Source organism: Coturnix japonica, chromosome 1 (genome assembly GCF_001577835.2).
Source record: "Coturnix japonica isolate 7356 chromosome 1, Coturnix japonica 2.1, whole genome shotgun sequence".
NCBI classification, from domain to species: Eukaryota; Metazoa; Chordata; class Aves; order Galliformes; family Phasianidae; genus Coturnix; species Coturnix japonica.
Window position 1 is genome coordinate 117,361,635 of NC_029516.1, and position 14,031 is coordinate 117,375,665.

The window sequence follows — 14,031 nt, forward strand, 5'->3', positions numbered from 1 at the left end:
GTTATACCCAATTTTATGCACAACAGTGGTGAACATAGTCATTTATGCAATAAAAGTATTTTGGGACAATACCCAGTGACGTACTGCTTTCAGTGGAGCTGTCCATAGGATGAGGTCATAGAATAGGTCGAAAATGACTTCACAGATCATCCAGTCCAAACCATCATATTGACCATATTTGACAATATATAGCAGGACATGGGAAATGGTTTTAAGTTAAAAGAGGAAGATTTAGTTGGATTTAGGGGAAGTTCTTCACTAGGAGAGTGGTTAGCCCTGGACAGCGCCCAGGAGAGTTGTGGATGCCCGTCCTTGGAGGTGTTCAAGACAGTTGGACGGCCCTGGGCAAACTGGTCTGTAAAGTGTATGTTTGGTGGCCCTGCCAGCGGTTGGAACTAATGATCGCTTGATGTCCTTCCAATCCGGGTCATTCTGTGACCCCAGCCATGCCCACATCCCGCTCAGTGCCCACATCCACACGGTTCTTTGACACCTCATGGACGGCGACTGCACCACTCCTGGCAGCCTTGCACTGCAGCACTGCTCCTTCTGAGAAAAAATATTCCTAATATCCAACCTGAACCTCCCCTGGCACAACTTGAAGCCATCCCCTCTCATCCCAGATGATGCCTGGGCAGAGGTGACAAGAACAGCACAGCAGTCCAAACACTTGTAAGTGTGGTGATGTGCTCATGGGTAGCACTGACAAGCCAAACTATGGCCGAATGTTTTCTCCCACAGTGAACGGTGCTGAGAAAAGAGTAAAAACGAGTTACTGCATTGAAGTATTAAAAGAATTGCCTTGGTATTACTGCTGCTGACTGGAGAGCAAGAGGCGTTGTATATCCAACCCACATGGATGTTGAATGGTACAACAAACTACTGATGGAACACTTTGCAACATGCAGCTGAAGATGCTGACAACAGTTCAGCCGAGAGGTAGATGGAGTTATGACACCAATATACATTTTTTTCTTAAGAAAACCCACTTTACACTGAGGGACAGACATCACTCAGCGCGAGGCAGCACATGATAAAGAGCGAAGGAGAAGAGAGTCTATTACCGCCATTCAGCTTTTTATTTTACAATTTTATCAGCTTTGCACTTGTTTAGCTCTGTACTACACACCTGTAGGCTGCTGTGATACTGTAGGCTGTCACACCCTGAAGACTTCAGAGGTGTAATGCTCCCATTGTAGCAGCAACGTTCATTTTAAATGTGCAATTAAACATAACGCAGCCTGGAGGCAGTAATCCTCAATAGTTTGTAGGTTTAAGAGCTGGGTCTTCGGGGCAAATTAATGCTTTTCATCTCTAAGAGGCTTACAAACGAGGACACCACTGATATAAACTTTCACTGTTGTGCTGTCGAGATATAGATAATTGTATGCAACTGCACTGGGTTTTGAAGGCGGAAGAGTTTGTATAAATAACACGTTTAAAATAAAAATGTGGATTTGCATAGCTGTCACCTTGAAAGGGTTCTAAAAAAGGCCCTTCTAAACAAAACTGAGTGTGCAATAAGAGGCGATGCCAGCTCCTCAAGCAAGAGGAGTGATAGCTCCCCAGAGCACCCAGTGGAGCACCCCAGTGAGTATTAAAAGGAGAGGGGGGTGCAGTAACATTTAGGCAGAGGACAGCCCTAACTCAAAGGAAACTAAAGGAGAAAGTTCCTATTTTGGCAGGATCAGCCGAACGTTCCCTCTTCTGTCAGAACTTTGGGAAGCGGGGACGGTGCCGCGTGGGGACGGCAACCTCCATCCCGTTGCAGGTGCCGCAGAGCACAGCTCCGGCCTACCTCAGGCTCAGCCCGGCAGCGCCAAACCCTGGGTGGAGTGGGAGATGCGGTGCCCACTCCCACACGGATCTCAGCGTTCGGCCGCCCCCAACCGCGTAGCCCACTCTCGGCACCCCACGGGCGGCCGCAACCAGGAGGCGGCGCTGCTCGGGCCGGCGCCTTTAAGGGCCCGGGAGGGCGGTGGGCGGGATCCCGCTCTTCGGGGCCGCCCCCGCTGCTCCCCGCCGGCGGCCGGGCAGAGGGCAGCGCCCGCGGGCGGGAGCCGCGGCCATGGCGCTGCCGCTGCTCGTCCTGCTGGGAGCCGGCGGGCTGCTGGCGGCTGAACGGAGCGGCGGTGGCGGCGGTGGTAGCAGCAGCGCCATGGAGGAGCTCGCCACCGAGCAGGAGGCGGAGGAGAGCCACCGGCAGGACAGCGTGAGCCTCCTCACCTTCATCCTGCTGCTCACCCTCACCATCCTCACCATCTGGCTCTTCAAGCACCGCCGCGTCCGCTTCCTCCACGAGACGGGGCTCGCCATGATCTACGGTGAGCGGCGGGCCTGGCTCCGCGGCCGGGCCCCGGGCGGGTGCGGCGCCCGCGGGGGGCACCGCGGGGCTGGGGGTGCCCGGTGCCTCTTGTCACGGAGACGAGGGGAGATGCAGCCTCCGGTTCGTGCGGGGCGGGAGGGCCGGCGCCACACGCAGAGCCGTGACCTGTCATCGTCCTTACCGCTCCTGCAGCTGGCAGGCCGTGCCGTTCCGCACCCGCTGGGACGGGCTGGGGGCAGCTGGAAGCCCCGGGCCGTGCCGGTCATCGATGGCTGCTGATCCATCGCGGCGCCCTCCTGTCATCCTGAGCCCCTGGGCGCTGTGGTGCCTGCATCCCGCCCAGCCCTCGGGGAAGTGTCTGAGCTGGCGGCCGCAGACGCTCCTTCCATCCCTGGAGCCGTCTTTGCACAGCGGCCGGGCGCTGCGCTGCCCCTGTCAATGACAGCGAGGTGCTGCCAACTTATGCAATTGGATTTGGTGCGTGGTTTGATGCACGGAGAGCAGCGGAGCCGGCGAGGAGCAGCCATCCATTTAAAAAATGATTTGTCCGCCCGCGATTGGTTACCGCCTCGGTGCCACAGGCCCTTCTTCTCGTTCATTAGCTAAATCCTTTATTGCTGGAACCGTGTGAAACACCTCCCCAGTGCTGCCTGGGGTGAGCGTGCTCGGGGTAACCACAGCTGAGAGATCCCACACTCAAAGGGTAGGGAAGGAGCTGTTTCCTCCTCGATAGGTACCACTGCTTTTCCTCCCTGATGGGTACTGATGTGATCTCTGTGATTGCTTGCAAAGCAGTGGAATTTTCCTCTGCTGATGCCTCTCTTTAAGCCATCCCAATTTGCTCTTCCTCACTGGTACCTTTGGTGCATTGCCGTGCGTTTCACGTATGCTTGTTGCTGGAAACTGACAAATTAAAGATGGGAGATATGAGTAAATAATGCACCGGCAATAATAATCCTTAGGAGCTAAACGGTGCTTGGGAGGTGGTAGATTAACTGTGCAAATGCTGATTGGAAGTGACAGTGAGGCTGTATTGAAGATGTTATTTAGGTATCACCTTGGTGTTGTCACCTTCAGGAGCTGCTGTAAGGCCATGTCGGTGATCTGGGTGTCGTGCTTCATGGCAGAAATCCTGTGTGCCTGGAGAGCTGATGGTCTGTAGTACCCAGATGCCCGGGTTGCCCTGTTGGTTGGGTGGGCTGTGAGGGAAGAATTGTTCAAGTGGAAAAATTCCTGCCTCTCATTAGACCCAAATGAGTTTGCTATAACTTCCACTTCCTGAGCCATGAAATTGCTTCTGGATTCCCAGTTTGATGTCTTAATGCTGAAATTCTGTACTCCCTTCTAGCTTCTTGCTATCAGAGATCCCTCCCTGAGCTCAGTGGGAGCTGGGTGGCGCGGTGCTGGATTGAGACGGTGAGAGGAGCAGCTGCCTCCAGCCAAGACCTCTCACCAACGTTTCTGACTTATCTCTTCTGGGAACCCCGCTACCAGCACATCCTGTTCCACTTTGATATTTCTTTGATTTGGTCACACGTCTGTTAAAGAAAGTATGTGTTTTACTCGGCTAAGAGGAACTGCGACCCTGATGATGATGCTGGTGCTGCTAAAGTTCATGTTTCTTCCAGCCTTGGAGCAGCATGCTTTGTGTTGTCGGTGGAGCAGGAGGCTGTAACTGATAGTCTCAGTGTAGTGGTCCATGACCCAGTCCTTGATGCAGCCAATGCTGCTGCTGTGGCCAGGCTTGATGTGTTATGCAGATTTGTAAGGCGAGTTGCTTTGCTTCTTAAGGCCATGAAGATCATAACACAGTCTTTCCGTGCTTCTTGTTGCTGTGTGTTGTCACTGCCTCTTCAACAGACACTGCTTGTCTGGTTGTGTTATGCTGACTTGCTAAATGTCTTCCTCTGGAAATGCCTGTTGAGATATAAAACAACCTGAAGTTTACATGGATGCTTAATGACTTACAGGGCTGCCTTTTTATGTGGCGTATGACTTAACATCTTATTTTTGATCAGGCAGTGTGGAAGTCCCAGAGCTTGGCTGCTCATGCCAGACCTCACAGCTGTGTAAATGGAAGTTGAAGGGGTCTTAACCAAAACTGCAGGTTCAGGTTCAGCACAGACTTTAATTGATTACACACCAAGTCATTGCACTTTGCTTATGCACAGGTTATTCCAGAAGATGTGTTTGGCTTATAAAGTGCTAAATACAACTGAATTCTGGTTTTCAAGCTTTAACAGGAATGTCGCTCTTCTGTGGCTGCCTGACCAACCATAATACTAATGCAAGTAATTATAGAGCAATTAAGGACTTCAGGCTTTGTTGACACATACATGCCAACTCATGACAGTGGCTGTGATGATCACTTTACACTGCTGTGAGTTCCAAGGGTAAAGCATCCTGGTCTGTGCTCTCCCTGAGCTGTGTGAGGCTGCTGTGTTGGGGGCTTGCCTTGCTCTGTGAGGAGTGTTGGGGAACTGCGAGGTGTGAGCTATATACCCTGAGAGCACTGGAAAGAGCTCAGTGAGGGCAAATGGTGGTGGCTTCTGGTGTCCTGCTCTGGGGACAGCGGCTCTCTGGGTATGCGGATATGTTCAGCTGTATCACAGCCATCAAGCAACTACCTTGTCCCTTTTTGTAAGTGACAACTTAGGCAACTGGCAGCCCACGCATAGCACAGGTGTTGATCCTGCTGGACTGTAGAGCTGCTGTTGAGCTGTGTGTGGGCTGCACCTTGCAGCGCTGTGGGCTGACTGCCTGCCCTGGTTCTCACTTCTTCTCCTTCTATTGTGTGCCTCTCAGCCCTGCTACTTTCCAAGGTCACATGCTGCCAGAGCAACTCTATCAATGCCTGGCTTTGTAGCATGCAGGTAAGCTGAGGTGGCAAGGTCACTTGTTACACTTCTAATGAAAACCGTACTCTACATCTGAAAATGAAAGCAAAACTGGACTTTTGTTTGAAGAAAAACAATATTAAATGTCATGAAATGTCAGCTGCCTTTTGCAAATGAGAAATTAGAGATGTTTGGGGGGGAAAAACAAACTAGATTTAATCTGAAATACTCAGTATTAGACTAGATTCTCTTATCCAAAGAGCAAATACAGAAAGGCCTGTTCTTATCGCATTGCACTGCAGCGCTTGCTGTTCCAGTTCTAAGCTGCAGATATGCTGGAGGTGACCTAATGCATCTCTATGAACATCAAAATAATGGCTTTGTTGGCATTTAATAAGCCACTTTTATGTAGGCATTCTAATATTAGATTTGGGAGCATAATTCCAAGCACTCGACTTCAAGAACACTATCCTTTCTTTGGCAAGCTGCATGTTCTTTTAAATTAGTTGATACAGACATTCCAAGTGAGTTTTGCTCTATTTGTTGACTGCTCAGGATGTTCTATCAAATCAGCACCAGTCTACCCTTCCGATCACCGGTATGAGACAAGAAGAGAGAAATGAAAGCTTTGTATTTCCTCTGTATAAGAAATCCTTACCAATCCTTGCTGATAGTGTAACTGGTTTCTGAAGCTAGTACTGCTCTACAACACCGGGCTGTTGCTGCAAGAGAGAAACAAATCCTGCAGAGCTCATACATGTTCTTGCCTTGCACTCATGTGTCTGCACAGTGCATGGCTCTGTTGATAATGGTGTGCTGAGCTGGAGACAGGTAACCTGATGTCTGGTGCATAGGTTTGTTATCAGACAGTAGTATTCTTCTATTCTTTCCTGCAATAGAAATAGAACTGTAAACAGATCCTCTGAGGAATCTCCCTAAAATAACACTACGTCTGAGTTCAGGACAGGCTGAGGGAGTTGGGTTTGTTCAGCCTAGAGAAGAGAAGGTTGCGGGGTGACCTCATTGCAGCCTTTCAGTACCTGAAGGGAACATACACCCAGGAGGGGAGTAAACTCTTCGAAAGGGCTGACAATAGCAGGACACGGGGAAATGGTTTTAAGTTAAAAGAGGGAAGATTCAGGTTGGATGTTAGGGGGAAGTTCTTCACTAGGAGAGTGGTTAGGTCCTGGAACAGGCTGCCCAGGGAGGTTGTGGATGCCCCGTCCTTGGAGGTGTTCAAGGCCAGGTTGGACGGGGCCCTGGGCAACCTGATCTAGTAAAGGTGTATGTTTGGTGGCCCTGCCAGGCAGGGGAGTTGGAACTACATGATCCTTGAGGTCCCTTCCAACCCGGGTCATTCTGTGATTCTGTGATCTTTAAATGTTGAACTCTTCCAGTAGCCTCAGCCCTTGTTACAGATGAGAAGACTGAAAAGGGGAAAATGATTGATTGTATAAAAGCTGTCAAGTCCTACAGGCTGCCCAAAGATGCTTCTTGGGTGCTGATGTTATCATTCTTTCAGTGCCGCCTTACTTAGGAATTGAGCTCCATGCTTCTGGGAGATGAATGCAACCGAACAGGTCTGGGTTTTCAGTTGTTTCATTTTGCTTTGGTGAGCTGGGACTTTCCTTTATGGGTAACAATGGAAGGGTAAGAGAAAGCATTTTCTTGCCCATGTGAGTGGTGCATAATCTCACTGCTGGATTTGCCAATATAAAGTTAACATAAACCTGAGGCAAAGTAGAACAAACAATCTGGACGTGGTTCTTTCTGATATTTAATTGAAAAAATGAATGTACTGGACTGAAGTGATTTTTAGCAGTGGCCTCTATTGCAGTGTCTTTTATATTACTTTCTCACTATGTGCTAAAGGAACACCAAAGCATCGTAATAACCAAGTCACCTTCACAAGCAGCAATTAGATGCACAGCGGGGTGCTTTCAGAAGTGCCTCTGGTTCATCTGTACAGCCAGTCCTGGGCAGTGCTTAGGTGCTGCAGTGCAACCTATGAAACTCTTTTCTACATGACTGTACGACTTGGGCTCACTGTCATGGACAGGAACTACAGGGTCCTGCTCCTGCTCTTAGCAAAGCTGCTCCCTTTCCAAACCTACTCTATGGAGTAACAACATCTTAGAGTTGGGTGAAGCCTTTCTCTTGCTCTATTAAGGTGATATTTCCATTCCTCACCCCCTCTCTCTTAACAACCAATTCCTTGTTTGAGTCTGTCCATCTGCTCTCCCTCATTAGAAAACAGAAATCTGGAAGCAGGAGCTGCAAGTCAGCCAACCAAAATAATAAATAGGTGAGACTCAGAGCTATGATGTGTTAAGGGACAATTCATTCTTCCTGCAGATGATGCAGTTATTCTCTGGCCCTTTACAGCTTGCTGTGTACCATGGGTGTTCTTTCCTTGCTGACTGCTGTAAGTCCTGCACTGAGCTGTTTCTATGCGTTCAGGAGAAAACCTCAGTATTTCTCTCAAGGCTGTTAACGTCCACTTTGACAGACAGAAATAGTGGCTTGGATATATATATATACACATATATATATACCCATTTAAGTGTTTTAGTGAGTCCTGATTTGTGATTCGGGATTAATGTTCTATCCCCACTTATAACTGAATACAGCCTTTCTCCTGCTTTAAACTAAGTGGTGTCTGTTGAAAGGAATGTGATACAAGCAATTATTTTTTAGAAGGGTATTTATCTTGAACAGTCTTTAGCAGTGCTGTGAAAATGCACAGTTGTTCTCAGCAGATCAGATCTCTTCTGTCTCTGCTGAAGATGGGTAATTTAGTTCAAATGTACTGCTTTTTTTTTTTTTCGCCCCCTATTAAAAAACACTTCAGCCTGCAATTAACTGAGTGTGAACGAATAAAAGAGAAATGATATAAAATTGCTTTTTCGTTCATGCCCTGATATCAGACAATTCACTTCACTTAGAAATGCCAAAAGGCCCCTAAAAGCTGTGAGGAAGGAGCTGGGTTTTATTGGAGTAGAGATGGTCAAAGACTCCCCCTCAATTAGAGCAGAGCAGAGAAAGGTGAACTGTGCTCTTAGCAGAGGGAGGCATGTGATGTCTGTGCTTTCTTCCTGGCTGTAGCATTTCATATTTAGTTTCAAAAGCTGAGCTTAAGCTCTGAATTCCTCTTGATACCTCTGCAGGCGTGAGAAAAACATGAAATAAGATTGTCCCTGACCCGGTGTATCTCCCACCTACTGGCTTTGCCATTTGTCATGTGCTTACTGACTGTGTCCTATTATTTCTTCTTGGAGTAGTTCCCTTACATTTATCCATGAGATAACCTGACTATATTCCTTAATTTGTCCCCTCAGTGAGCAAACTAATGGTGCTGAGCCCCAGCATTTGCCTTACTCTGTGACAGGAGAACATGCTTGCTTGAACTTCAGAACCTACATGTCTTCTGCTGTAGAGCTGAATACTTCCAGAATTAGTATTCAACAGTCTTCAGAAGTTGGGCTTAATGGATTTTGAGCTGCTAAATGTAGAGAGCTCCTGGACTGGTCCAGAGGGATGTGCCACATGGGATGGAAGGAGCATTTGTTGTGAAATGATGCCTGAAGTTGGTATCCCTGGCTGCATTGGAGTTCTGCAGTTCTGGGAAATAGAAAAATAAGCAAGGAGGAGGAAAACTGGAACAAATGGTTCTGTGTTGTGGGAACGGTATCCTGTCTTTTCTCCATCATTGCTTGATGTTCGTGTATTTAGAGCAGAGGACAGTAAGTGTGTGAGGCCTTCCACAAACAATTCTGATAAGGTTAGCAGTAATACCCTTTCTTGGCTCAGACATGAAGCAGGCACTTGCACTTGTTTAGCTTGCCTTCAAGCTTTATACTCTGTTACAGTCATGAGTGTAGCACAGTATTAACATTTTTGTTATATCCTTCTGCAGTCCTGGTGTCTTGCAGGTAGCATATTCCCACTGGGTGCTATTTAACAAGAGTAGGTTTTTGGAAGGAGGTAAGTGATTTGGACGCATGATAGTGGAAGTGAGTTATCCTGTGCCCTAGAGTAGGCTTTCAATTGAGTAACTGAGTATCAGTGCAATCTTAGCCTGAACATTACTGTTCTTCATTTCTTGGCAAACAGATTATGAAGCTGATTTTTATCTCTAGAAGCTTTTAACCTTTAAACCTCTTAAACCACATTTGCGTGAGTTAGAGCAACATGTTTGTCCTCCATCCCAGACACATTCTTCAGATTTTGGGAGCTTGAATGGGAAGATTCTGTTTTTGTACCAGCTTAATTTTTTCTCTGACGTTCTGGCTTAGTAAGTTGTCAGGGAGTTTGCTGCTTCCAAATCTGTCTGTCTGACAAGGAGTCACTTTAAAACACATAGAAGTTTCTTGGGCTTCCAAAAATCCCATGGGTGACCAGCTTCCTGATCATCTTTTACAGGGCTTTATGGACCTTGACTGATCTTTTCTTTAGCACAAGACTGAAGTAATCTAGTGAGTGGTTTCCTGTGGAAGATCTGCTTGTTTAACTGCAGTAACTAAATAGGATTACTGCAAACTCAATTTTTACATTTGCCTGCATGAAACAGTCAGTTTCATGAGATGTGTGACAACACATTTTCCCTTCCCTTCCCTTCGCCTTCCCTTCCCTTCCCTTCCCTTCCCTTCCTTCCCTTCCCTTCCTTCCCTTCCCTTCCTTCCTCCTTCCCTTCCCTTCCTTCCCTTCCCTTCCCTTCCTTCCCTTCCCTTCCCTTCCCTTCCCTTCCCTTCCCTTCCCTCTTTAAAGAATCATAAAAAAGAGTTTATTTCTCTTGCTGGCAAGTACTTGAGTGTATTTATTTCAACATTTCCGATTTCAGACACTGATGGTTTTGAGATCTCCTCCAAAATTTAAATCATACAACAGTTATTTCTTCTTCTCCCCACTTCAAACAAATAATTAAGGCTTTCATTGTGTCAAGTGCTTTCCATGTCAGACACCTGTGTTTTGTCAACCTTAATTAGGGTTAGAGGAAACTTTGCATTAGATACTGTAGGATACATATGGCAGAGGCCCTGTGCCAAAGACTGTAAAGTCAAGGCAGGAGGTGCAAATACAATGTATTTTGTTTATTAACACTTTCCTGATGAAGCTAAAGCTCTGCTTCAGGGCCATGATCTTTTAGCTACTGTTTCATCTTACAGCTGTATTCTTTTTATTAAACAAGCAGTAACAACCGCAGAGGAAATTAACCATCTTAAGTGTTTGGTTTGTTGCCATCACTGGCCAGAGTCACTGTTTCTCTGCTACCAGACTTTCAGCGTTAGGTTATAACAGCCACAGCTCTGGGAAAAACTGGGGAGTCCAGTTTTTTACCCAAGATGTAGCCAACAGCATATCTTAATGCTGACAATTTTGGCTCCTGTTTGTATACCAAGCCTAATTTTTCTGTCCAAACAAAAAACCTTTGCTATTTTCCCTGCTTCTTGTGACCATGCAATTGGCTTAAGAACAAAGAGGCTGAAATAACATTTTCCTACCCCTCTGCTGCCACCATCTTGTCTGTCACACATGCCGGTTCCTTGAGTGCTGCTGATGTGATCTGTGCTTGCTTTCTCCTGCAAACTATTTAAGCTTTGTACGTTCTTCCTTGGCAACTATATTTATGCATTTATTCCTACTTAACAGCAACAGCTCAGGCTTTCATTGCAACACTGATTTTTTTTCAGTGTTATCCAGGTGTGGGAGAACTGTGTTCAGACTTATCTTTTGCTGCAGTGTTAATCCTAAGTAACCTAAGGGTCTTTTTAAGTGTCTTAGAACCTTAGAAGTAGTAACCTTAGAAGTTACTTATTCCTAAGTAACCTAAGGGTCTTTTCTAAGGGTCTTAGAACCTTAGGTCCTAAGACCTAAGGGTCTTTTTCCTAGACCCTCTCTTGTTTTGTTCCTCTGTTCTCAGCTGCCCTCCTGGTTCCGTGGGTATTGTTATAGATTTTTTTTTTCATTTATATCGGAAGTATCAATGCTTTTGTGAAATGAAAGATACCATTGTATCTAGGAATGCTTAATTACAATAATAGTTGAATATATTTTAGTGTAACCTGCTAAATGGGCTGTATCAAAAGCAAGACCAGCTTTTTAGTCCTTCAACTCGTGGAAGGCTTCAAGTTTGGCTTGCAGGCAAAGTATAAACTCTTCATCTGTAAGAAGAAAACTTACACAGAATCACAGAGTGGTCTGTGTTGGAAGGGACCTCAAGGATCATAAAGCTCTAACCCCCCAGCCATGGGCAGAGCCACCAACACACTTACTACTTCTTACCAAGGTTATGCTATTGAATTCTTTTGGAACAGCAAGTGAGGAAATCAGCTGGATTTGTAGTGTTGGATTATAAGGAACTGGAAAAAGTAGGGTTTTTGAGGATCTGTTCTACTGAGATCTTCAGAATCCCTAATTGCAGAAAAAAGGCAGTACTTAAGAACAAGAACTGTCTGCTTTTGCAGCAATGGCAAAGTGCCAGAATCCAAGTCCTGCAGCGACTGCATTGTGTTTTCCTGATGCTGAGATCCTTGAACTGGTCACATTCCTGACCCACGTGTGCTCCCACGTACTACATACATGCTGCAGAGCTGAATGACTCTCTTTCCAGATCAGCCTGTTCTTGGGTAACACTGTGTGTCTGAACACAGAAACTGTTTCCTGATGCTTTGCTAAATCAGTGACAGCGTTTTCTTTGTGCTTGATTTAGTCTGATAAATACGCTTTTAAACATTCAGACAGCATATATAGATAGTCATATATGTATATATATATATGTGTGTGTATATATATATATATGTATATATATATATGTATATGTATATGCACACATATATATGTATAAAAGTATATATACTTTTTTTTCCTAAAACATTGACCAAAGAAACTTAAGAAGTGCCTTCTTCCTATTATTTTGCAACATAATAAACTGAGGCTGTGTGTTACAGAAAATTTAAGAGGTCTGTAAATCCTACATTGCCATTGATCACGTATTTATTTCAGTTTGATGCATCTTAAGTAATCATTATTTATACTCCTAAAATTCACAGTTCTTACTGTAGGCATTTTACCCATTGCGTAGTATTTGCTTAAGGAACTTGAAAGAGCATCTGGTTGACAAGTCTGAATTTCTTAGGAATCCCTGAGTGGGCAGAGAGACGTTCAGTGATGCTCCCAGGAGTTGTGTTTGGGGCCTGCTGCAAAGGGTTGGGAAGACATGACTGATTCTTGGTAGCAGCTGTCCACCACAGGTCTATTCCTTATTGCTTACCTTCAAAGTTTATAGTTACTACATTTGTGGTATAGAACTGGGCTTACTGTGATCTGGTAAATGCTTTTCCAATGATCTTGCAGTTCCATCTGTCAGCATTCGGTATTAATAACTAGGCGCATCTTTTCTATTTTGCTGTTACAACAATCCTGTAGAGTCCAGCTTTCCTCAGTGTTCTGCTATTGCTTCTGAAATATTTTCTTCTGACATAAATAATGTAGCAGTAGTCCAAATAGTCCAGTTGCTTTAGTGTGATAAATAGCTCTGATCCGAAAACTGATCCTTCACATTTGTTGTCTTATATATAACAACTTCCTGTAAGGAGCAGCTCCCTAATTTGATCTTCCATTTATTGTTGCTTAACCAGTTCGTATTTCATAACAAGTTTCCATGCTTAAACTGATACAGCCTTATTAAAAGCTTTGAAATTAAGAACTCCAGTGAATATATATCCACCGGTTTATTGTATAATCTATTTTTAGAATTTGGGAGATGGTATTCTATTCACATTGTGTTACAGCAAAAGTACTGTAGCAGCTGCTTTGCCTGCTGCTGAGGGAAGGCTCCTTGATGTGGAAGTTCTCTTGAATTCTTTGGCATGAATAGACATCACAGCAGTAACTTAAGAGCTACTTTAATTGTTATGGTTTCAGAACGTATCAGTGTCAGGACCTGACATGAACTTACTGTCTGCGTAGAAGCAGCAGAATGTTCCACAGTAAAAGTGTAAGAGCACTTTGGCATACCAGTAACCTAGTTCTATTTCTGTCATTCCCTCCTTCTGTGAGCTATTGATCCCCAGGTAAAAATGGGTGAGGAAAGGTCATCATTATAGTGTAACTGGGAGCAAGGGTGCAAAGCAACCAAATTTATACAGAAGCATTTTGCAGCTTTTAAAGTTCAGCATCTGGATGTTCTAGTGCTTTGTAAACCCTTTTTTACTTAAGTTCCTCTATTTTCCTGTTTTTTCAGAGCACGTACCTTTGTGCAGATCAGCAGATCTTCAATAGATGCTTTGAAAAGCCTGGATTTTCTTTGGATGGGTTTATATTGTAGCCCCGCTGCTGTTCCTTCCAATTTAAAGAAAGCCTGCATTCATAAGGCTTACTGCATCTGTGAAGGATGAAGAACAAGTGGAATGATGAACTCTGGTAGCCGTGAATGGCTGGATTGTCCCAGACACTTGTTCAGCTGGCAGTATATTGTGATGTATTTGGGCTGGCAAAAACGTTAGCTTTGGGGAACATACTGGTTTTATTAAAAGCATAAAAGAGTACTCAGAGGGAATATATTCTAAGACAGCATTTGATGTACTGGTGTATCCTTCGCTCATGTGTGATTTGTTTATTTCTCAGTAAAAGCTTGGAACTTCAGATTTTAGTTCTACTTTCCATTGTTGGCTGTGCTTGTCTTATCGGACAGATCTTACCAAAAAGCTACTTGCAGTTTTGAGTGGGATGCTGCATTTTTGTTACCCCAGGAACAGTGGAGAAGGAAAACCTTATCATCTTAATTAGTACTTGAATTGATTCTGGGGTCTGAAACATTTCCCCTGTTCCCAGGTAGGATTAGTACTGTGGACCAAGAGTTCCATGCTT

The 14,031-nt window shown here is 45.2% G+C and overlaps 1 protein-coding gene across 1 annotated transcript in view; it reads left to right on the forward strand.

Annotated features, from left to right (window-relative positions):
• The first annotated feature begins 2,015 nt into the window (after window positions 1-2,015).
• The window catches only part of SLC9A7 (solute carrier family 9 member A7), a 56,411-nt gene continuing 44,395 nt past the window's right edge, over window positions 2,016-14,031 (forward strand). Inside the window, exon 1 of the mRNA XM_015851188.2 lies at window positions 2,016-2,324. Coding sequence (XP_015706674.1) covers window positions 2,069-2,324 — 256 coding nt within the window. The 5' untranslated portion in view covers window positions 2,016-2,068. The remainder of the gene's footprint in view (window positions 2,325-14,031) is intronic.